The 23,731-nt window shown below is 67.4% G+C and overlaps 1 protein-coding gene across 4 annotated transcripts; it reads right to left on the reverse strand.

Annotated features, from left to right (window-relative positions):
- Positions 1-646: 646 nt before the first annotated feature.
- MICALL2 (MICAL like 2) lies at positions 647-21,214 on the reverse strand (the record flags this gene model as incomplete). Of its 4 annotated transcripts, none has more annotated exons than XM_082669987.1 (17): positions 647-845; positions 1,198-1,244; positions 1,800-1,914; positions 2,465-2,538; positions 2,652-2,742; positions 2,854-2,953; positions 3,063-3,127; positions 3,689-3,853; positions 4,277-4,431; positions 5,282-5,375; positions 6,233-6,498; positions 8,138-8,911; positions 9,130-9,242; positions 9,903-10,060; positions 10,880-11,021; positions 13,180-13,228; positions 21,072-21,214. In XM_082669987.1, 17 exons carry the CDS (start codon positions 21,212-21,214, stop codon positions 751-753), a joined length of 2,646 nt encoding a protein of 881 aa, XP_082526113.1. In that variant the 3' UTR covers positions 647-750. The 4 variants fall into 4 exon arrangements, 2 of the variants coding, with proteins under 2 accessions (XP_082526113.1, XP_082526112.1); XM_082669986.1 differs by having other exon boundaries at positions 2,854-2,977; XR_014297676.1 differs by lacking the exons at positions 647-845; positions 1,198-1,244 and having other exon boundaries at positions 1,849-1,914; positions 3,689-3,774.
- Between the last annotated feature and the right edge of the window lie 2,517 nt (positions 21,215-23,731).

A 23,731-nucleotide genomic window follows, 5' to 3' on the forward strand; every position in this document is an offset into this window, starting at 1 on the left:
GCCAGGACCTCCCAGCTCTGTCCCTAGCAGGCCCCCCGGGTCAGGACCCAACGGGACCACCACGAAGGGCTCTGCAGTGCAGACAGCACAGGAAGACACAGCGACAGCCGCCGTACACATGTGAGGAAGCTGGCGCCCGGAGGGGAGATTACTCTGCAGGTCTCCCGAGGGTGGGGGGCAGCGCTGCTGAGGACTCAGGGCTGGGCCGCAAGGAGACTCTGCTCCCTCAGTCCTTCCCTGCACGGCTGTGGGCCCCCACCAGAAGTCGGGAAGGGCGGTGGGCCCCATTCCCTTGCTGGACGCCAGGAACTCGGTCCCAGGGCCCAGCTGGCCTCCGTCCTAAAGGTCAAAGTCACAGATCTTGACTGCGATCCCCACATGGGGGCAGGGCCAGCACCGACTGCAGCTTCCACAGACCCGCCCTGTCCCAGTTCCTGGAAGGCTCATGTCCAGCCTGTCCATGCAGCCAGGTCAGGAACGGCTAAAATGCCCGTGTCGGAGGGCCCGAGCCAAGCCCAGAGGGTCAGCGTCTTCTCAAGGCCAGGGGCACATCCATGCTGGTGCAGAAATGGAACGTGGCCAAGACCCCTGGGCTGCCCAGGAGCACGTGACCACATGGGAGAGGGAACCCAGGCCACATGGTCAGTTTCTTTATTGAGGCTGCTCTGACCCCACAGAGAGGGTGGTGCAGGTCCCACCACCCACGTTCCTACCCCACCCGCGTGAGGGTCCTGGAGCCCCACCAGGCAGCTACTCGGGGGTCCTGCTTCTGCTCTTCGGGGACCAGATGCTGGACAAGCGGAACCTGGGCTTCTTCCTCTGCTCCCCACCACTCCTCTGCAGGTCTGGGGGACAGACACAGATGGGTCACTCGCCCACCTGATGGCCAGTGCCCTGCGGCCTTCCCTGCCACCCACAGAGCCTCCCGGGCCCCAGCAGAGCCCAACCCTCTGCCCTCCCCGGGGGAACCACCGTGCGCCTGCCCTTAGAGTGTCCACTGGGCTGGGCACGGCTGGAGAGCAAAGCAGTCCCCTCACCCTGACCACAGGGCCATCCGTGCTTCTTGGATCCCTCAAGCAATGGGGAACTCACTCCCCTAGGGTGAGCCTGCCATGTGGGTCCCAGCACCCACTCCTACAGGAGGCCCAACTCCCCCGGGGTCCAGCCCAGCCCCGACCTCCCACGCCACCCAGTCACCCATCTTCCGGATCATGTTCTGCAGCATCTCGTCCTCCTGCTGCTCCCTGAAAGAGAACGGGCCGTGAGGACCACGCCCGCGGTGGGCCTGAGCCCACCCAACACCGGGGCACCTGCCCGCTCACCCGCCCATGAGCCACACACTGGCACCACCCTCTCCCCTCCCAGGGCAGGTGCCTGCCCCCTCGGGGCCCAGCCCCTCAGCAGTGGCCTGGGGACAGGAGGGGACTGGGTGCACAAGAGGCTGCCGGGCAGGGCCTGCCCTCGGTCTCTGGCCCCACCTGCAAGGTGTACGTGGCGGGGAACCCCCCTCCCGATGGGCTCCGCCCTCCCCTGGGCCCCAAGGCCCTGCCCTCCCCCGGGCTCCGCCCTCCCCCGGACTCCGCCCTCCCCTGGGCCCCAAGGCCCTGCCCTCCCCCAGGCTCCGCCCTCCCCTGGGCCCCAAGGCCCTGCCCTCCCCCGGGCTCCGCCCTCCCCTGGGCCCCAAGGCCCTGCCCTCCCCCGGGCTCCGCCCTCCCCTGGGCCCCAAGGCCCTGCCCTCCCCCGGGCTCCGCCCTCCCCTGGGCCCCAAGGCCCTGCCCTCCCCTGGGCTCCACCCTCACCTGAGCCGGTCCTCATCCAGGAGGTCGATGATGTCACTGCGGTCATTGACGGTGTTCACGTACTGGTTCAGCAGGTCCTGCTCCCGCTGCCGATCCTGGGGGGACTTCAGAGCCTCTGCAGGGACAGCTGGCATCAGCCGGAGCCCTGCTGTCCCCACCCTGCTCAGGGACACAGTGACCCCACTCCCCAAGGGTCAGGCTCCTCCACTGGAGGAGGGGGTGGGGACTTGGGGCCTATGGTGGGCTCTTGGCAACGCCGGTTGAATGAATAAGTGAATGTATGAATAAGTGAGTGAATGAATGAATGAGTGAGTAAACGAACAGCCGTATCAGAGACTGGGCACTCGCTACCCGCCCCCTGCACACATTAACTCAGTCCTCACAACAGCTGAAGGAGGCGGCGCTAGAACTGCCCCCCCTTTGCAGGGATGAAACCCAAGCACAGAGAGGTTGAGTGACTCAGCCAAGGACACACAGCCAGGAAGTGGAGGAGCTGAAACTCCACCGCGGCTCGAGAGAGTGTGCCATGATCGCCTCCTCCTGGCAGCCACCCGTGAGAGGGCCTTGGAAAGCCGCACCCGTACCCGCCTCCTGGGACTGAGCCCCCCTCACACTCCCTCCCACCTCCGCCGGCCTGGGCTCCACACTGGGTGCGGGGGACGCACCCGGCTTGGCCATCAGCCGGCGCAGCTCCCCCTCGATGTCCAGCTGCTGCTCCTCCAGGCGCTGGTCCCTGGCCCTGCCGAGGTGACACGGATGTGAGCCCGGCCCGGCCCGGCCACTGGCCTCCCCGCGCCAGACAGGCCCATGCGGGGAGGAGCGCTTTCCGGAGGCCTCAGGGGAACCACTCACTTGTACATCAGCTCAGACTCCAGCCTCAGCAGCAGCTGCTTCTCGTGGATGAGCCGGAACCAGTCCACCATGAGGGCGTCCTCCGAGGCGTCTGCGGAGAGGGGCTGGCTGGGCACGGGGGGGCGGGCCTGCGCGGGGGCGGGGCCGGGCCCAGGGTGGAGCTGGCAGAGGGGTTTGCGGAGGGGGTCCGCCCGGGGCTCACCCTCCTCGGCCGCACGCAGGCGCTTCTCCAGCTCCACACCCCGGAGCTCCAGGGCATCCAGCTGCCTCTCGATGTCCTGCACCTGCCGCTGGATCTCCTCCTGGGGCACGTAGTCAGGGTGCAGCTGGCGATGAGGGCGTGGTGAGGGGGTGGGGGCGGGGGGCCCCCGGGGCTGAGCCCCTCACCCACCTGCACCCTAGCCTACTCACCCTGACCGGGGAGGGCACTGACTTGCCAGGCGGAACAGGGATGCCGGCCGGGCCCGAGGGCCTCCCTGGAGAAGGGGCAGGACAGGCCTCTTCAGGCACCGGGCCCAACGTGACCCAGGCGTGGTCTGGAAGGGGGCCCGACCCCCCACCCAGCCCCATCCTCCCGAGACAGCCCCTGCACCCCGGCTCCCCTGCTGCACCCGGCAGGCCCCTGGGCAGCCCCGGCTGGTGTCCAAGGGGCGAGAGCCCACAGACAGACCCAGGCCCCGTCCCCGAAGTCCCTGTGCCCACCTGGGCCCCTGCCCTCCTCCAGGTCACAGCATCGGACACCCTGCCAGCACCCCGGCCACCCTTCCCACCAGCTGCCCGGAGCAAATGCGCCATCGTCGCCGAGCGGCTGCGGACTCGGGCACCCGGAGGCAGGTGAGGCCTCTGCTCACCCTGAAAGGGCCCGGGGCGCAGCCTCCTCCAGGTGTGCGAGGCTGCTCGCCCCCAGGCTCGTCTTCCCTCCATTCTAGGCTCCGTGGGCTCCTATACATCCTGCAAATCCCCGCCGGGCACATCCTCCTAGAGGAGCCCCCTTCATCTGCACTCCAAGCAGGAACCGGGTGGCGTGCTGGGCTGACCTGGTTCACCCTGGGGAGGGGCTTTCTCCTCCTTCTTCCGGCTCCAGGCAGGGGCTTCCTTCCCCGAGGGCTCCGGCTGAAGCCAGCTGCCAGAAATGTCTAGGCTGGCAGGGACCGCCAGCTTCCTGCGGTGGGATGGGGACTGGAAGGGGGAGGGGGATGCAGCTGCCCACGGGTGGGGGACAGAGTCACATGTCAGGTCAGCAGGCCCGGCGCCCTCCCCCCACTGCTTCCCTGAGCTGGGCCCCCCCAGAGGGGCACCAACACGGGGGTCAGCCCTCACAGCCACATCCTGCCCGACGGGAGGGGTCACGTCCACGGGCGGGGGAAGGGGCAGAATCCTGACCCTCAACAGCACACGGGGAAACGAGCCCGGTAGGTTGGTGACCTGTGCAAGGACGGCTGAGTGCTAAGAACAGACACGCACAGTCACGCACGTGCACAGGCATGCACACACGCATTACACACACACACCCGCCAGGACCACCAGCTCCCCTGGCCAAGCAGGGCCACTGCCCCCAAGGAGAGGACCACCTAGACCCGGGCTGTCTGGCTGGGGACGGCTGGGGGGCTTCTGTCTGGCATTACCTAGGAGGCTGGCCCCGGCCGGGCCTGGTGTCCTGTCCACTCGCACAGGGGTCAGGGTGATGCGGACGCCCCCCTCGGAGCTCCCAGAGACCTTCTGGGGTGCATGACCCGCCCTCGGCTCTCCCAGGACCTGAGGCTCCTTCAGCTCCAGAGCCCTGAATGGAAGGCAAGAGGTCGGGGGAGGGGGGACAGGCCGCCCAGCACCCCGGCGCAGACAAGCCTGGGGGACGCATGCCAGCCCGAAGGAGGGGCCTCGTGGTGCCCCTCGGGCTCATGTCCCTGACTCTCCCACCTCCTGGAGCACAGGTGCATGTTGACAGATGCACCTACATCACAGGGTGAGCATGTGTTCAGGTACCCACAGCCGATGCACACATGGGCACCGGCCCCACCCCCGCCTGGGACCCCGCGCATGCGTGACGGACCCCCGCGGGGCACACAGGGCAGCCGCCACGCACAGCGGACCCGGACCAACGTGGGCTCAGTCGCCTGTGTGACCCCAGCGGCTGTGACCTCATCCACGGAAGGCTGCAGTGGCCTTCTCTCCCTCTCCATCCTGAGCTTTCTGGGGGGGCTGTCCCCTCCCCACAGCGAATGGGGGTCCCAGCCCAGCACCGGGGTCAGGCCTGGTGGGCGCACACCAGCGACCGTGCTCGCATTCCCCAGGGCCTCCAGACTGGTTCAGAGCAAGGATACCGAGGGTCCTGATGGACCCTCCCTGACTTGCAAGTCCAGTTACACGAGGGCGCTTGGCCTGGGTCACTCAGGCCGGCACGAGCTGGTTTCTGCTTCTACAGCTGACACGCACGGCGAGACGTGCACACAGCCCTGCTGTGGATGTCAGTTGGTGTGTGTGTGTGTGTGTGTGCTGTCACTCACCTGCAAGCACGTGTGAAGCGCCTACTGTGTGCCAGGCCCTGTGCTTGCCCCGGACACAGGCTCCTGTGTGTACAAACCCACGGCACGGGCATAGGTCCAGCGCCCAGCAGACCACCCACCGCTCACCTCTCAGCGGGGCTTTTCTTCTCCACGGGCTTCAGGCGGGCCCTCCATCCGGCTGGCCCGTCCTCCTGGCCCTCCTGGGGGCTGGCACTCGGGCCTGGGTGGGGGTGAGGGGGGGGTGGTCTGCTGGGAAAGGCTGCACCTCCCCCACCCGTTCTTCCTGCTGCCATCCCACCCTCAGGTACCCCTGTGGCCAGCCCGGCTCCCGGGAAGGAGCCACTGGCTGAGCTGGGGACAGGACTCCCCCCTGTGCTGTGTGTGCCTGGGGGATTCAATTCACTGTCCCTCTCTGGGCCCCAACGTCCCCTGCTGCCAAACAGGCAAGGGTACGGCGGTGAGCCCCAGGGATGCAGACCAGCTGTGCGTGGGGCGGTGACGGGCCAGGGGAGAGTGGCCTCCAGGCTGGAGGCTCAGCCACGGAGAGCGGGAAGAGCGCTTTGCGTGCTGCGTGCTGCCAGCTCGGTGATGCCACGGGTGCCCCTAAGAGACAGCCCCAGCACCCAGCAAGGACCAACTCTGCAGTTCCTCAGAAAGTGTCCGAAACAGCCCAGGGCCCAAGGCCAGGGCAGTCAGGGGGCTTCAGGGCCTTCAGAGCACAGGGCCACCGTCGCCAGGACAGGGCAGTGACGACAGACGCACACGGACAGCGGCGGCAAACCCCGCAGGAGAGGGGGGACTCCACAGAGTGCGGCAAAGCGGGAGGGCAGCACGCGTGGGCACCGGCCCCACCCCTACCGGGCGCCGTCACCAGGGAACAGCGGCGTGGCAGGGGCCGGGCCACGGGGCGTCCGGCGGGCGGGTGATGGTGACACAGGGTGACGCATCCCCAGGCGGGACCCCGGGAGCCAGACTGTGCGACAGCAAACCGCAGGCCGGGGAGCAGAGCGGCCGCGACGCACGGCGACAGCCTGGGTGCGGTGACCCCAGCTCCGCCCGTGACGTGGGGGCCCTTACCCTCGGCCCGCGGGGCCTCCGGCTTCAGCCTGGAGCCAGCACCTGCCCCGACGGCCCCTGAGGGTGCACAGGCTTTCCTGCCCGCCTGGGGCGGCGCCGACACCCGCGAGATGCTGCCTGCGCTCCGGGGGGCCGGCGGCGCGCTCCTCGCGGCGGGGCTAAGGGCCTGCGGAGACGCCGACTGTGGCCGCGTGGCTGCTGGACTTGCTCCTGGCCCTTCGGACCTGGGATGGAAGTTGGGCGCAGGGCCGGTGGCGAGGGAGGGCCTGTGGGTGAGGGCGCAGGTGTCGGGCATGGCTGCATCCGGAAGCCCCCCCACGACCCCCAGGCAGAAGCCCCTCGGCCTCCCCTGGCAACTGCTCCCCAGTGCCCACCCTCCCCTCCCGGGGGATGAGACGGGCTGTAGGCAGACGTCACCCTCCTGTTCAAGCCCAGTATCGGCTGACATTAACACCCCCCCAGACCCACCGCGCCCAGGGCGCTGCCGTGGGGTCTGCCCCCCGGGGCCTCCCTCCTCCACCCACCCGCCTGCCCAGGAGCAGCTGGGCCTTCAGCATGGAGGCCGAGCTCCATCCTGAGCCACATCCAGGAGGCCCGCACACGGCCACCCTGCGTCCCCCCACGTGCACACGGCCACCCTGTGTCCCCCCACATGCACAGGTGCAGGAAGTAAGGCTGTCAACAGGGCCCCCGGGCACCTCCACGAGCCAGGGCAGCTCCTCCGGGTGCCCCGGGCCCCTTATGCGACCAAGTTCTCTCCCCCTGCTCCTCCCCCATTCCAGGCTGGGCTCCTAGGAGGGGTTGGGCTCCCAGGGGGAGCTGGGCCAGATGCGCCCCCAGGGAGCACTCCCAGCAGAGTCCTTACACACCCTCACTCTCGACAGCCTCGGACAGCCCTCAGCGCTGGGGTGGCAGGCGGGCCCGCTGTCCCCCGCCCTGTGCCCTCCCTGGGAGCCCCTGGCACCACCCGCTGGCCCGGCAGGGGTCACAGCATCAGCAGCTCCTCGCCGGGAGGCCCCCCACAGGACAGGCAGCACGAGGCAGCGGGCGCAGCCCTGTCGCCAGCCCGGTGTGGAAACGTGCTGGGCGACTGTAGCAGGGCCAGTGGTGTCCCCCCAGATCCCCACCCCCCGGAAGCTCAGGGTGTGACCTGATCTGGAAGCAGGCTCTTGGCAGGTAAAATCAAGTTAGGACGAGGTCACCCTGGACTAGGGAGGCCCTGACACCGGAAACAAGCACGAAAAGGAGAGGACAGACGCACAGAGAGGAGGCCGTGAAGACAGAGGAGACGCGAGTCGAGGGCCGCGGGCGCCCCCAGGAGCTGGAAGAGGCAGAGGGAGCCCCCGCGGGCCTGTGGAGGGAGTGGCCCTGCCCACACCTGGAGCTCCGACTTTGGGCCTCCAGCTCTGTGAAGGAATAAGGTCCGCTGTTCCAGCCACCCAGGCTCCGTGCTGTGTCCGGCAGCCCCAGGACAGCAGCACGGCGACCCGCCTTCACCCCGTCACCCCGTCAGCTCCGTGTCCATTGTGCAGAAGGCACGAGGCCCTGGGCAGCCCCACCTGGGGGGCTCGGCCCACCCCCAGCCTCAGTTTCCTCATCTGTGAAATGTGTCCTCACGTAGGACTGGGTGTGGCCAGGCCCCGGGCGGCAGCGTCACTGCACCCGTGCCCCCAAGCACGTCAGGCCGGCTCTACAGTGTACAGCCGTGTCCCCGTCCTGCCGGCCACCTGGCACTCCGCTCCCTTGTCTACGTCGCCACATCTCCCAGATGAGGACACTGTGGCAGGGCACAGGCAGCCCCGCCGTCACACAGCCCCGCAGGGCCAGAGCCCAGAAGCCCTCCCCGGCCGCCCCAGCCCCTCTGGCCTCCGGGCTCGCACCCCCTGCCCCTCCTTCTCCACCCACCTGCCGGGCGCCCGAGCGCCAGCTGCCCCCAGCTCGTGGAGGGCCTTGCGGAGGAGGGTCAGTGCCTGTTCCTTGCTGCCGTCCCTGGAAGGAGCGTCCGCCACAGCTGGGGCCCCGCCAGCCGGGCCAGCGCGGGGGGCGGCTCCAGGCGTCTGGAAGAACCTCTCCCGGGCCTGCTGCGTCCTGGAGGACGATGGGGTCCAGGCCGGGGCGCTCGCTGGGACCGGAGACGCTGGCCCTGAGCTGAGCTTGGTCTGAGGGGCTGCCCCTCGGGGGGCTACCCGGCCTTGTGGTGTGGCCGGGCGAGAGTTCCGGGCACTCGGGGTCACGGCGGAACGAGGGCTGCCTGCCGGCGACGACCACCCCGTCGGAGAGCTGTTGGTCACGTGAGTGCTGGCCTTGCCACCCACGGGGCCCACCGAGAGCCTGGCCCCGGCTGGGCTCCCCGCGTGGACGTGGGAGCAGGCGGTGGCTGGAGGGTCAGCTGCAGCCAGCGGGTAACCTTTGGCAGCCGGGCTGCCCACCGCGGGCTCCCACGCGGGCGGCCTGGCCTTTGGCCCTGCGTCTCTCTGCCCGCTCGCCTCCTGGGCCTTCTTCGGGGAGCCAGGGGTCTTGGAGTCCATGGACAGGGCTCCAGGCCGCCTGGGGGCCAAGCCCGGCAACGTGGGGCCAGCAGAGGCGGTTCCAGGGTCGTGGCTGGAGCAGACGAAGACGCCGGGCTCTGCTGTGGCCTTGTAGGCCCCCGAGTGCAGCGTGTTGGAGCACTGCTTACACCTGGGGTGGGCGGGGAAACCGGAGGGGCTCCAGCCACAGGCATGTTCACTCCCGCCTCCCCAGGGCAGGCACATGCGGATCCCGGGTGCCCTCGTGCGGGTGGCGCTCACTCAACGAACACCTCTTGTCCCAGGCTCCCCCGGGGCCCTCGTCAGGGCTGCTCAGCCCATCAGCACGCACACGGGTGCACGCTCGCGCGCACGCACACACGGGCCCACCTGAAGCAGCTCCGGTGGTACAGCCTCCCATCTGCCAGGTGCCGCTGCACAAGGTGCACGTGCTGCCCGCAGACGCCACAGGTGCTGCTGACGGAGCCGACCGCGGCCTGGCCCTGCCGGGGGGAGCCATTGACAGGCCTGCCGCACCTTCCCTCCTCACAGCCACCCCGTCAGATTCCACCGTACGGACCGGAGAGCGTTGGTCCCAGAGGAGGCCCGTGCCCAGGCTGCCGGACTCTGCGTGCAGGGTCTCCAGCCTGGCCCAAGGGCAGGGGGCTGGGGGCTGACTTTGGGGGTCTCCGGGGGCCAGGAGACAGATCCTGGCCCCTCCTATTCCCACCCCAAGGTGCAGAAATCCTACCCAATCCCCAGCGCCCCGCCCCAAGTAATCACCCTGTCCCATCTCCACCTCTGAAAAGTGGGGCGACCGTACCTCATTTTGCAGGGCTGGCCTGGGAGTGAAAGACATGCCCACATGCTCTCCTGGCCCTACGGGGTGGGGGGTGGCCTAGGCAAGACACCCGCTCGGGGCCCTACTTGGCCTTCGGGGCCTCCCTGGCCTCGGTTTACCTGTCTGTACAACGGGGATCATATCCTGACCACCACTTGGGGAGCCAGTCCAGGGGGCAGCTGAGGCTGTGTCTGGGACCCGAGGGGACCCCACCCCACCCTGGGCACTGTGGGTTAGGGACATACTCAGGCCCAAGAGCCCCACTCAGTAGAAGCTGGTGGAAAACCCAAGAACCAGAGGGAGGGCGGGCCAGGGCGCTTACAGCCTTCCGCTGGACGGTGGGGTTTGTGCTGACCGGAGACAGCGGCTGCCCCTGGGCTGGGGTGGGCGAAGGCCTGGCAGGTTGGGACGGGGCCTTCTTTCCAGACGGTTCCTCACTGGCGTCTGACAGGGGCCTCTTCACGCCGGCCATGCCCCCAACTGGCACGAGACATACAGGGTCAGGGGCCCCGGCCCCGCAGGCTGGCTCTGAAAGACTCGGGGGCCACCCCTGGTCCAGGTTCCCTGGAGGCGCCAGTGCCCAGCCTGGGACCTGGAGCAGGGGGTGGGTATGGGCGGCCCCTGCTCTCTGGGGGCCGGGGAGGGGGGAGGGGTAGCCCCAGCGAGCATCCATTCCCAGCAGGGGCCTGGCCTGCCCCACCTCCTCCCGTCCCCTCCCCTCCCCTCCCCTCCCCTCCGAGAGCCCTGATCAGAGGTCAGGGAAAAGGCACTTTGTTTCTCCACCAAGTAGGGCTCTAAGGCAGGCTGGCCGTGTGCCCAGAGCGATTCCGGGGATTTCTAAGCCCGGGTGAGGCGTGTTGGGCCGGGGCGGGGGGCTGGCGCTCAGCTGCTGGTACACAAAGTGGCTGGAATCATGAAGCCAGGCCGGCCCCTCCCCTGCCCGGCCTGCTCTCAGCCACACCCCGCCAGGGCCAGCTGGCCATCAGCACCACGTGGGGGCCCCTGTGGCAGGGCCTGGGAGCCCACACGGGTCAGCCACGCCGCCCGAGGCAAGAGCTGTGCGCACAGAGAGGGAAAGGCGGGGAGCTGGCTGTCTGCCCAGCGGACAGGGAGGCGGACGGCTGAGCCTGCTCCAGCGGGGGCAATGGGAGGCCTGGGGCCTGGACCCCGCTTTTCACTTGCAGCTTTTCACCTGCAGCAGGACGTGGAGGAGGTGGCGGCACCCGGCACCCGGGGCAGTGCTGGGTGCGGGCTGGGGGGCCGGGCGCGGACCGAGAGGGAGGGCCATGCAGGACTCACTGGGGGAGCGCCCGTGGAAGTAGTTGTAGTACTGGGACACGTAGGTCAGGATGCTCAGCCGGTCGGGCACCTTCAGGGCCACCATGTCCTCGGCGTCCAGCAAGGCCGGGATGCCCAGCTGCTCCTCAGCCACGCGGAAGGCCTGGGGGGGCGTGGTCAGCGGGTGGGCTGGGAGGCCCCTCCCCACATCGGCCAGGCCACCAGCTCCCACCCCACGCCCGGAGGGAAGGTGGGAGGGGCCCGAGGCAACAGAGCCACTTGGAGCCCAGAAAGGTCTGGGTTCAAGGTTCGAGTTCTGCTCGGCCCGCATGGCCTCCCTGGCCTCGGTTTACCCGTCTGTACCACGGAGAGTACAGCCCAATCACAGGACTGAAGGAGCTCTGGGGCCCGTCCCGGTGGGTCCTCGGTAACAGCAGCTGAGGCCGCGGCCCGGTCCTGAGGGGACCTTGCCCAGCTCGGGCTATTTGCTCTGGGACTTCGGCCCCAGGTCACCGTGGAGACCCCCTCAATGGCCCCCACACCCGTAAATCTGTACGGCCCCGGCCGACACCGACCTTACAGGTCAGGGGGCAGCTTTCTCCATGGGAGGAGCCTTCCCCAGCCCAGGGGGACACCTGTGTCCTAGGAGACAAAGCCTGGCGAGGGACACTCACTGGGCAGGGGGTGGGGGTGGGGGCGGGGGTGGGCTCCCCGCCCCGGGGGAGGATGCAGATCTCTGCTGCTGCTTCTTCCCCGCCCCCGACACAGCTGATTCCTCTGCCCCGACTCTGCAGTGGCCTGTGGAGGCTCCTCCCCGCTCCCCTCCCTCCCTCCCCTCCCTCCCACCCATCCCCTCCCTTCCCTCCCTCCCTCCTTCCCTCCTCTCCCTCCCTCCCCTCCTCTCCCTCCCTCCCCTCCTCTCTCCTCCCCTCCCTCCCCTCCCCTCCTCTCCCTCCTTCCCCCCCCCCCGTCCCTCCCCTCCCTCCCTTCCCCTGCCCTGCCAGCCCAGCAGGGCTCCTGCCTTCACACTCTAGCCCTCCCCTAAACTACCACGACCCCCACCTCAATCTTTGTGCGTCTAAGACGAGGCCCCTGGGCTCCCAGACCCGCAGGCCCCAGCAGTGACCACCCCGCCACACTAGAATCAAAGCCCTCCTATTGCCTCTGACTCCTTCAAAATATCGACTTGGCCAAAAAGTTCATTTGGGCTTTTCTGTAGGATCTTATAGTAAAACCTGAACGAACTTTTCGGCCAACGCAATATACCCAGAAGCTGGCCACTCCGGCTGCCAGCGCCGGCCCCCTAACCCCACCCTGCTCTCTGCACAGAGCCTGTGGAACCGGAGCGCTCCTATAGCACAGCAGCCTTCAGAGAAGAAACCAAGTCCCCCCACACCCCAGCCTCCTCTCTCTGTCCCAGCCTCCCCGCCGCCCATCCACCCTCTGTCCCAGCCTCCACCCCAGCCACCCGCCCCTCTGCTCCTGCCTCACCCACAAGCTTGGTGCCCTCCAGCCCGAGGCTTCACCCCTGCAGCCCCCTCTCCTTGTCTTCACCCAGCGTCCCTGCCCCTCACCACGCCCCCACCCCACCTCTTCCCTGCGGCTCCCGTTCCTGCCCACACGCTAGCCGTGCTCAGCGTGGTCCGACGACCCTGTCACGGTGGACGCATCCTACTCTGAGCCATCCACGCGTGGCTCGCGAGTGCCTGAAACGCGGCCAGTGCAGCTGCGGAACTGAATGTGTCATTTTATTTCATCTCAGTTAAGTTAAATTGAACTTCCACTCGTCAGCGCGGCGGGTGCTGCCCCCAGACTCGCAGACCTGACGGGGGTGGGCATCCTGCTCACGGCTGCACCCCAGCAGGGACCACAACGGAAGCGCAGAGAACACGGGCCAAGTTTCTGGGCATCAGCCCCGTGGGGTCATGGAGCTCATTTTGCAGGGAAGCAGGGGCCGACTAGGACTTGAACCCAGCCAGCCTGAGAGCGGGTCCATCCCAGGACCCACCCGGGGGCCCTGCCGCAGAGCCACCTCTGAGCCTGCTCTGCCTTGGGTGGGAAGGAGGGTCCGGCCCTCCCCTCCCCTCCCCACCGAGAGAAAGAGGGACCAGGAGGCCTGGCTACGAGATCTGGGGCTATTCTGGGGAGCTGGGGTTGCCCAGCTCGGGACAGGCTGTAGAGCCCAGCGGCGAGTGCCCGGCCTCCCCCTGCCCATCTGTGGGCAGCAGTGACTCCGCGGCTACCCCGGGGGAGGTTGTGCCCACTCGGGTCCCTGGGACACGGGCTGGGGATGGCGCAAACCGGGCTGAGAAGGCACTCACCAGTTTGTTGTTCTCGTAAATGTTTTCCTTCCTGAGGGCATCGAAGTTTCTGGAAAATTAAAATACAAGTGTTCAAAGTAGCTCAGGGTCCAAGAAGGGAGGGGCCACAAGGGCCTCAGAGGTCATCTTGCCCAAAGGGGGAAACCGAGGCCAGGGGTGGAGCAGTGAAGGTACGAGGTCACACAACGACCAAGAGGAGGGTAGGGCTGGGCACCAGGCCTCAGGTTCTGGCCTGGCTCTGGGCCCGGGGATGCCGTCCAGCACCTCCCGAGACCTGGACCCCAACGGCCCCCACAGGCCCCCAGCTGCAGACTCCACCCCTCGCCCTGCAGAGGCCGAGCCCCACCTCTGCGCCGCCCAGTTAGGTGTAGCTGGAAGCAGGCCCTGGGTGGCCAGCTCAGGGTGGGCTGCTTCCCCCTGGGCAGCTCACGGGCCTGGTGGGTCACGGGAGGCCGACGTCCTGGGGTTGAGGGGCTCCTGTGGGCGGAGCTCCACGCTGCCCACCGGTCAGGGCGAGCCGGGCCCTCGTTCCACTTCCTGGTTCCCACTACTTGCTTTATTTACATGAGGCGCTGCTGTGCTCAGCTCCTTAAAGATACCAACTCGCACCCGCGGGCGCCGTCAATGCCCGCCTCTCGCAGATGAGGCGATGTGGCACAGAGAGGCTCCGTGACTTGCCTGAGGCCACACGGTGGGAAAACAGGACCAGAGCAGGGCCTCGGCCCCAGCGTCCAGGCGTTTGGGGGTCGAACGTGCCCACCAGGTGCCCAGCCGTCCTCCCGAGGGGGCAGACCCTCAAGGCTGAGAATATTAGAGCCCCCGGTGCCTCCCACACACGCTTGGCCATAGGGGTGCAGGGGCCCCCGGCCCGGCCAGAATGGTAGGCCTCCCCGGAGAGGCCAGGAGCACAGCGAGCGTTCCGAAAGGAGAAGCCCAGCGCCAGCTCCAGGCCGGTCCCGGCACTCCACACACACGCCCCGCACAGCACACCCTGGAGGACGCTCTGACCGGAAAACACAGCCAGACCCCAGCAGGCGGCCGGCTCGGCGCGGGACGTCCGGCTACACGGCCCAACGCCTTCGGGTGGGCTGGTTAGATACAGATCTGTCTGTCTGTTCATGTGCTGGGCGGCAGCCTTGCCGCTTTGGGGTCAGCTGGCTTGTTCCGGAAGCCTCGTGAGACAGGAGAGAGCTGGGGGCGGGGCAGGGGGGCCACATCCGACTCAGCCCGGCCGTGCTGTCTGACCCGGGCGGGCCCCCTCTTCTCTTGGGGCCTCAGGGGCCCCGTCTTACGAGGGTGACCACAGCTTCTCGTGGTGAACTCGAGGGCGCTGGCTCAAGGCCGGGCAGGTGGCAGGCAGAGGGGGAAGGGGAGACCTTGCGGCCACCTGGCCTAGGATGGCCCGGCTCCCAGCCCTGACCGTGCACTGACCCCACCTCCCTGACTCTGCGACACCCCCGGGAGGCCTATTACACAGATGAGCAAACTGAGGCTGGGGCAGCGGCTGGCCCCTGGCCACACATTGGGGGTGGGAGGAGGACAGGGGCTGCGGTTTGCCCACCTCCCGCCTCAGGGGCCCCATCGGCCTCCAGCTGCTGTCCATCAACCTGCCCAGCTCTTCGGGAAACCTCCCAGTTTCCGCCTGGACCACCTCCCAGGTAACGTGTTCCAGATGTGAGACCACCCCAGGAGAACAGAGGGTGCTTTGTGCCCGGGACAGGACGGCGGACAGACCCGTCTGCGGGGGACAAATGACCGGAGGAGTGGGCGGGTGGGCGTGGCAGCCCGACACCCAGCGACGGCCTTGGGCACGTGGAGTGGCTGGGCTCCGTCCGCCGCCCCGGGGGCTCTCAGCCGTGCAGGCCCCTCCCTCCTCAGCGACTGGGGTCTCGGGAGCGCCTCTCCCTCCCTCCCCCACCACCCCTTTGAAAGCTCAATCTCTTCTCCAGACCTGCCCAGGGTCACTGACCGCAACGGCCGTGTCCTCAGCAAGATGCCGGCGCTGGAGGGCAGGATAACAAGGTCTGTTTTGTCTCCAAACAAGGAGGAGAAGGAAGCCCTCTGCCCCCCGCGGTGGCCTCGGTCCCCCCGGGGGCCGCAAGATCTTGCGATCTGGGGCAGCCAGCTGCCCCCAGCGCCCTCTCCGCCTGCAGACCCAGAGTGAGGGCCTCAGGGCTCAGTGTAAACTGGGGCACCCACGACGCGGTGCCAGCCCCCCGAGCAGGGTCACAGGCACGATGGCCAGAGGGTGCAGAACTGCCCTTCCACTCAAGTTCAAGGAACACAACCCTCAGCACCAAAGCCAAGCCGCCTCCCAGGACCCGCAAGGCGCCACGGATGGGCCGGGCTGCCCTGGCCGGTCCCAGGACTACCACGCCCCTCCCAGCCTGAGCTCCCTCCGCGCGCCCCGGGGCCTTGGCTCGCTGCTCCCTGTGCCCAGAGTGGCCCTGCCCATCTCCCGAGGCCGGAGCTCTGAGGTCAGCGGAGACGGGCGAGGGGTCAGAGCTGCCTGGCAAATCCCTTCTGAGCGCCAAGGAGGGGCCCGCCCGTCCCCGTCAGGAAGTCCACAGGACCAGGTTTCCGCCAGCAGGCGACCCCCCGGTGGGATGGGCTGAAGTGTCCCCCAAAAGAGGCCCGATGGAGTCCTAACCCCCACGACTTCAGGACGTGACCTTATTTGGAAACAGGGACTTTACAGGATCAAGTTAAAGTGGGCCACTGGGGGGCCCTAATCCAAAATGACTGGTGTCCTCACACACAGGGGAAATTTGGACGCAGAGATGTGCAGAGAGAGAGGACGAGGCAGAGGCCTGGGGAGCAGGCAGCGTCTGCACACCCAGGGCGGAGGCCCCAGAAGGAACCAGCCCTGCTGACACCCGCCCTGGGCTCCTGGACGGAACGGGTGGAAGACTCCTTCTGTCGTCTCAGATGCCCATTTGCAGGACCGTGATCAGCAGGCCTCGCGGGCTGACACCTCGGGCTGACCTCAGGGAGGTGGCCGGCTTGCGTTTAAGGCCTCGCGGGATCAAACTGCGTCAGCACCTTCATCCAAGAACCTGCGCACCGGCGGGCGGGGACCCCGGGCACCTGCCCCAGGTAGATCATTTTTTTAGGTGAACTCCTGTATTTAAAATCAGGTGTGCTCTGCTCCGACCCCACGGTACCTGCCTGGGGCCAGGCACACGGCTGGCACTCGGAACGCTGCTGAGGAGGTAGTCTGTCCAGGGCTTGCTGAGTAGGGGGCCGTCGGGGCCATCTGTTTACCCTTTCGGCACCGGCCTAATGAATGAGCTCACTGGGTCTGTGCGCCCTGCCCTGGCCGGCGCCGGGCCTGGCTGACAGAGCCCGAGGCACGCACGGCCCCTCCCGGCCTGCTTCCCGCCGGCCACAGCTGACCAGGGCTGCTGACCTCCTCCTGCCCCCAACGCCTCGGGGGCTCTTGGGAATGTGTACCCCCTTCCAAATTCCTGGAGAGCTGACCTCACGCTGTTTATTTCCTGGAACTAAATGCAACTACATGGGGGTGGGTGCTGGGACTGGGGGCGGAGTGGGGTGCGGGGGGAGATGACAGAAGCCCAGCCCCTTTTCCGGGCATCCCCAGCACATCTGGAGTTAATCCCACCGGGAAGGGCAGCAGAGAGGGAGAGGGAGAGACAGACAGACAGACAGAGAGGCTGAAATACAGATGGAGGGAGACATGGGTACCAAAGTGCCCAGAGATGAGACGGGAGAGCCCACAGGGCAGAAGTGCGAGGGCGGGGGGGGGGGGGAGGCGGGGCTCAGGGACAGAGACACCAAGGCAGACACCCTGCAAGAGGCCAGGGGAGAGGGAGGACAGAGCCAGGGAGGAGTGGACGGAGGAGGTACCCGAGGCGAGGCGGGGAGGAAAGGGCCCCCCTGCTGTAGGCCTTCCTCAGGCTGGCGCAGACCCCGACCCCGACCCCAGGGCCCAGCCAGGAGGGGTCAGCCTGGGGCTCCTGCCGTGGCCTAAGGGGGAGTCATGGGGGCGCCGGGCCCGAGCCCCTTCGCAGCCACAGGCCCTCAGGCCAAGAACAGAGGCCTCTGTCCCCAGGCGGCTTCCTGCTGGCCACGAAGCCAGCGTCGGGGGGAGGCCAGCCTGTATCTGGGGCCCAGCCCCCTCTGCTCTGGCCCAGAAAGCAGCTTCTGGGTGCGGGCCTCCGGGGGTGAGTCTCCCACGACGGGTGCGTCTCCAAGAGCTGCCAGGGAGCCACCCCCAACTTGTGGCCCAGCCTGGCGGGGGCCCCAGAGCTGCAGGGAAAGGTCAGGTCACCCCCCACAGGACTGAGGAGTGGGGGAGGCCCAGCGAGTTTACACAGAACCCACTTCCTAAGCCCCGACCCCTCCGCGGCTCCCACAGAGGGCCGGGCTCCAGCACCCCTCCCGCCCCAACGGCCCTGGAGAAGGAAGCCCAGCCCCTGCCTCTGGGAAGGGCTGCGGCCCTGGCCCTGGCGTCTGGCCTGCCCACCCTCCTCCCACCCTCCCGGCCTCCTGGAGCTTCAGTCCCTCCTGGTCTGGCTAGAGGGGAAGGAACACTCCAGCCCCACAGGTTTACTGCCGGGAGCAGGAAGGCTGTGTTTGTTTTGAGCGGTTCCTGCTCTCACCTGGCTGCTGGGCTGCTCAGGCGGATGTGGCGTCACTGGGGAAACAGACCCTGCGGGCGGGTGGGCACCTCCAGGCCCATCTGAGAAACCTACAGCTATGGGGTGGGCCCCTACAGCTCTGGGGTGGGCCCCTACAGCTCTGGGGTGGGCCTGGCGGGCCAGCCAGGGGTGGGGATGGGCCAGGCGGATCCCTGGGTGAGCCTAAGACCCGCACACCTGTCCGTGTCCCCGGTGGTGTGGGGCAGGGGGGGCGACCACTGCAGGGCGCAGGTGAACTCGCAGATCCCGGTGGACAGAGCCATTAGGAGGACAGCCAGGCAGCTGGAGCTCCCACCCGGCGGGCTCAGCGCCCAGCTCTTCCTTTCACGGCCGCTCCCCTCCACTGGGGGCCAGGAGGAAACAGGCTCACAGGAGCAGAGAAAGGGAAGGACTTCCTGGTGGCGAAGCTAGGAGACAGGGAGACAGGATGTCCACTTTCCTGCTGCCGGAGGGTCTTCACAGGATGGGGGGGTGGGGTGAGTGTCGCCGGGTCTGAGCTCGGGGGCTCCCCCCGGGAGCACGGCCACCCCACGAGGTTCCTGCGTGTTTCCTCCCCCCGCGCAGCACTGGGGGCCGGTGGGGTGGCTCAGGCTTCTCGGTGTGACCACCCCTCCCCCAGCCACCAACTTGCCCAGAGGCATCGCCGGGACCAGAGGTGGCGGAGGGGTATCTAAGGCATAGACACAGGCCCGTGACATGGGCCCACACGCACGGGATTCGATCAGCCAGCATCTGAGGAGCCCCTTCTGGGCCCCGCCACGTATGGGAGCCTGACTGGTTCTCCGCAAACTGAGCGCCTTAGAATAACAGACGTTTATTCTGTCCCTCCCAGCCTGGAGACCAGAAGTCTGACATCAAGGTGTGAGCAGGGCCAAGCTCCCTGCGGAAGCTCAGGGGCAGACTGTGTTCCTTGTCCCTCCCAGCCTCTGGTGGCCTTCCCTGACTGTGGCCACGTGCCTCCATGTCCGCCCCCGTGGCCTCCTCCTCCCCTTGCCTGCCGCTCCCAGGCACCTGCAGAGCCCTCACCTGGCAGCAGCGGCCGTACTTGCTGGGCCCCAAGCAGACCTCCCTTATCCACAGACCTCCGACTGCGTGCTGTCAACTACCGAGCACTTGTCACGAGCCAGACGTCATCCAGGCACCGGGGACACAGCAGTGAACAAAGCAGGCAGACGTCCCCACCCTCTGGAGCCGAAAGTCCAGTGGGGGCAGGTGACCAATGGCCAAGCCGGCAGTGAGTGCGATAGCTCACTGCCGTGTGCGAGGGTGCGGCCGCCTCCTCCCGAGTCTTCCCTGCCCAGCCTTCACCACCTCGGGAGCTGCCTGGAGCTTCTGTTCCTTCATCTGTTTGCTGTCTGTACCCAAAGCGTCACTCCCTGAGGCAGGGGCCAAGGCCACCTGGTACAGCACACAGTGCTGCGTATACAGCAGGCACTCAATAATGGTTATGTGAACTGCTGTAAGACACCAGCTTGTGCCAACATGTGGACACACCCACATGTGCGTGCCTGTGATCACCCGCGGGCAGTGCGTGCTGGGACAGGTGCGCGCGCGCGCGCACACACACACACACACACACACACACACACACACACACACGCCTCTAACCCCAGCACAGCTGGGGACAGATGGAAGCTCCCAGGGCTCGGAAAGGCCCCCAGTCTCCACTTACACCCGCGCGGCGTCCCGAGGTGCTGGCCTGGCAGAGGGCGGCGCCCTCCTTCCCGCCCACGGCAGGCTTCTCCCGCTGACCCGGTGCGGGCTGCCTGGGGTCAGCCACCAGCCAGCCTCCCGGGGACCCTGCCTGCCCCAGGCTCCGCTGCCAGTCCGTCTCCCAGTCTCCATGACCCCGCGCCCCGGCCCCCCACAATCAAAGCTCAGCTTCGGGTGTCCAGAGGGGAAGCGCGTGCTGCCCCGACATCTGGCTCTGAGGGCAGCTGAGGCAAATCGAGGCAGGGAGCAGAGAGGGCTCCCCACACACATTTCACCACCCCAGGCGGGAGGAGGAAAACCCTGCAGGCCTCTTTCTTAAGACTAGCTTCCCCGTAGAGGGCGGTGCTTGGGGACAGTCCCTGGGGGTACAGCGGACATCTGGGTGCAGGGGAGGAGCCCCATGTGCCAGCCCTGGCTCTGCCGGACATGCTCTGTGTCCTGAACAAGGCTGTCTCCTCTCTGGGCCTCAGTTTCCCCGTCTGTACAGCAAGAGGCCCAAGGGCAGCATTGAGAAGGTGCTGCCTCTGGCTGCTCCCAGCCAAAGCCCTCCCTGGCAAACACGCTCCACCCACCCCTGGTTCCAGCCAGGACTTCTCAGGGGAACACTTTTAACATTTAACAAACAGCATACTTTTTCCAGGAGGCGTCTTCCAAGGACACCCTTCCTGAGCGTCCATCCGCCCAGCCCAGGCACCCTCCCTGGCAGCTTTACTCATTGTGAATTCTCACGAGGCAGGGGTGCCAGGGCCTCACAGCACAGAGCTGTCCCAGCAAGCCGGGTCCCAGTCACAGCCAAAGAGCGTTTGCTGAGTGAATAACAGACGGAGCGGGTCCAGGGCGGGGACAAGATCTGGCAACAAGGCAGAGCCAAGCTCCCAGCCTCGACCCCTAGACCCTCCGGGGGGAGACGACCTAGCCCCCTCCCCTCCCCACCTCCCAAGGCTCCCATCTTATGCCCCATCACCCTAGGGTAAGGAGGCCCGGCCAAGAGGACCTGGGGGGTGGGTGTCTCAAGCTTCCTGCTCTGCATTGGCCCCTCCCCCACAGTGACCCTGGGCTGCATTCCTAAAGGTGCCGGAACAGGCTGGGGGACGGCCAGTAAGTACCACACAGTAAGACCCGCGTGCCCCCCAGCCCCTGATCTGGCAGGAGGTCCCAGGACAGTGGGGATCTCAGAGGGCCCAGAATATGCTGGCCCTTTCCCAGGGAGACCGACGGGGAGGGCTGGCTGTGGCCGGAGCCCAGGACGCTGGCCTGAGTCATGGACTGACTAAGCCAGCGGGGGCGGCCGGACGTCCTGGCTCCGGCCCAGCTCCACTTGGTGGCCGGGCAAACTGAGGCCCTGCAGGGGCCACGGGGCGGGCGTGCCTGCAGGGTCCGGCTCCGCTCGGCCCCGGAGCGTCCCACCAGGCCCGGGCCGGGAGTTCTGACCGCGGCCCATTGCCCCGCCCCCCGTCCGAGCAGCCCGGCCTCAGTTTCCCCGCCGGAGGCCGGCGCGCGGGGAGCGGGCGCACTCACATGAGGTCGGGCCGGTGGCGGTGCAGGATGGCGCAGAAGGCCAGGCCGTCGCGGAACGACGTGGTCATGTTGGTGATGCTCACGTCCCGGTAGCCCTCGCACTGCTGCCGGCACCACTGCTGCAGCGCTGTGATGGCCGCCATGAGGGCAGCGGCGTCCGCCCGGCCGGCGCCGGCGCTCCGAAAGTGCGCCCGGGGGCTGCGGCCCGGCCCGAGCCCGGGGCAGACGAGGAGCCCGCCTCAGAGCGCCGGGAGGACTACGAGCCGGCGTGAGCGCGCCGGGAGTCAGCCCGCCAGCCCCTGCCCCCGGCAAGGCCGCGCCTCCGCCACCGCAAGGCCCCGCCCTCCAGGCGCCGCTCCTCCCTGCCACGCCCCCGCCACACAAGGCCCCGCCCCATCAGGTCCCACTCCTCCTGGCCAGGCTCCGCCCCGGAAAGGCCCCGCTCCCGAGCCAGGGCCGGCCCAGGCCCCACCAGGCCAGGGGAAGGCTCCCGCCTCGAACAGGCCCCGCCCCCTATAGACCACGCCCAAGGCCCCGCCCGCCACTCGCCTCCCTCCCTCCCAGGGGTCCGCGGGAGGCTTCAAGACTGACTTTCTTTTCAAAGCCTGCGCCACCCCACCCTCCTGGAGCAGTGCGGTCAAGGCCACTTTACAGACGGGGAAACTGAGATCTGCCCGAGGTGCAGCCGGGCAGGCCGGCCGGTGGCCCCCACCCCCGCCCGGAGCGCAGCAGTAACGCCCGTCGCATTTCTGGGCTTTGAAAGGACTTTCCCATCCGCCCTCTCTTGCCGGCGGGCATGTGAATCTCCCGGATTCACGGAAGAGGCGGCGGAGGCTGGGGAAGGGGCACGGTGCCCGAGGTGGCCCTGCGGCTGGGGCAACTCCCTCCAGGAGTCTCCCCGCCTGCGGCCTGTGCGCACGGGCTGCTCCCTGGGCCTGAGGCCCCTCGTGGTTCTTGGTGTCCCGATCTGTTCCCGTTTTCCACTTTGAGCATGTGACCCAAGTCATTACAGAAGAGTACCTCTTGTGGGAACCCCAGTTATTGGGCTGCTCCCCTCCACATTCTCGGGGAAACCTGTCTGTGGGCATGGGACAGACAGCCAGAAACACTGACACCAGACAAGTGAAGTGACCCCGCCCACCCGGCCGCAGGCGCAGGGCTTGTCCAGACAGGGCCTGGCAGGAGGGAAGGTGGGCCTGGCAGGGGGACAGGATGGCTTCTGTGCCCACTTGCAGGAGTGGAGACAGTCTTCCAGTCCAGAACCAGCTCTTTCCTGCAGCTGGACCCTGTGGTGGCGAGCTCCCCGTCACAGGGGGCAAGCAGGTGCTAGACAGGGAGCCGCTGTGACCTGGGACTGTCACTGGATGCTGCCCTGACCTGCTGGGGTTTCCCAGCTAGAGGACAAAGGGCAATGTCCTGCCAGGTCAGTTGGACTGGTGGCTAGTCCCAGAACCAGGAGCCAAGTGGGTTTTCCTGACCCCCAGGGCAGCATTTAGGAGAACTGGAAAAGCTGGTGAGGTCGGGTAAGGCCAAGGTCAAGAAGGGTGGGGGGGTCGGTGGTCACAGGGCTGGACGAGAGGCAGACAGGGCGGGGGGCTCAGAGTGAAGAGGACGAGGTGGCCAGAGCTCTGATTCTGAGGAGTTTAAGCTGCACGCTTGCCCCCACTGGCCACCACGTGGCCACCTCTGGGGACAGTGACTTGGGAGGCGGCATTTGTGGTGATGTCCCCATCAGCACCTCACACATAGCACATCCTCTGCCGGCCCTGCTCCTCTCCAGGGCCCCCCAATCCAGGACACCCCCAGCCTGCCCACTTCTCCCCACTGCGGCCACCAACATCTTGCCCCTGGCCACTGGCCAGTCTCCCTCGGCTCCCTCCCGCCCTCTGACCACCAGAGTCCACCCCTCCCCAGCAGCCAAGGGATCTTTCTAGAAAGCCAGTTGGACAAGCCCTTCCTTGCTTGGCCTCTGCAGCGCTCTGAATGAAGTCGTCTGGGCCCCTTATCACATCTCCAGCTGCTCCCTGGCCTGCCCTGCCCTGCTGGCCTCAGAGCCTCCACCCCTCTTGCCTCCTGCACTCAGCCACTCCTGGTCCTCCCAGACCTCCAACCAGCCCCACCCACAGCCGGCCCATGGCATCCTGCCAGCTGCTGGGGCCACAAGCCTGGGCAAGCTCCTTGGCCCCTGTCCTCTCACTGCCCACATCCCATCCTGCAGGAAGCTGACCACTGCCACCACCTCCACAGCCACCAGCTGCTGTGAGCCTGGGTTTCTACAGGAATCTTCTAACCATGGCTCTGCCTCTGGCTTGCCACCTGCAGTCTATTCTCAACACAAAATCTTTGATGACCACGGGAGCCAGAACTTGCCCTGCCACTTCTCCAGCCCCTCCTCCTCACAAGGAAAGCACTGTCCTCAGCATGGGCCATTGTTACCTCTCCCATCTCCCCTCCTATGGCCGCCCCAGGACCTCAGCACTCGCCATTTCCTATGCCTGGTCCGATGTTTCCAGCCTCCCTTGCAGGTCAGTGGGGCTGTTGTGGCTGAGTTCTGGCCAATGGAGGTGACGGATGCACCTCACACTCTAAATCTTCCCCAGTCTGCTGGCCGGAGGCAAAGGACCTACTAGATGATGGGGCCACAGGTGGACGAGCTTGGA

This window comes from Grampus griseus, assembly GCF_964374135.1.
Source record: "Grampus griseus genome assembly, chromosome: 14".
In the NCBI taxonomy this organism is placed as follows: Eukaryota; Metazoa; Chordata; class Mammalia; order Artiodactyla; family Delphinidae; genus Grampus; species Grampus griseus.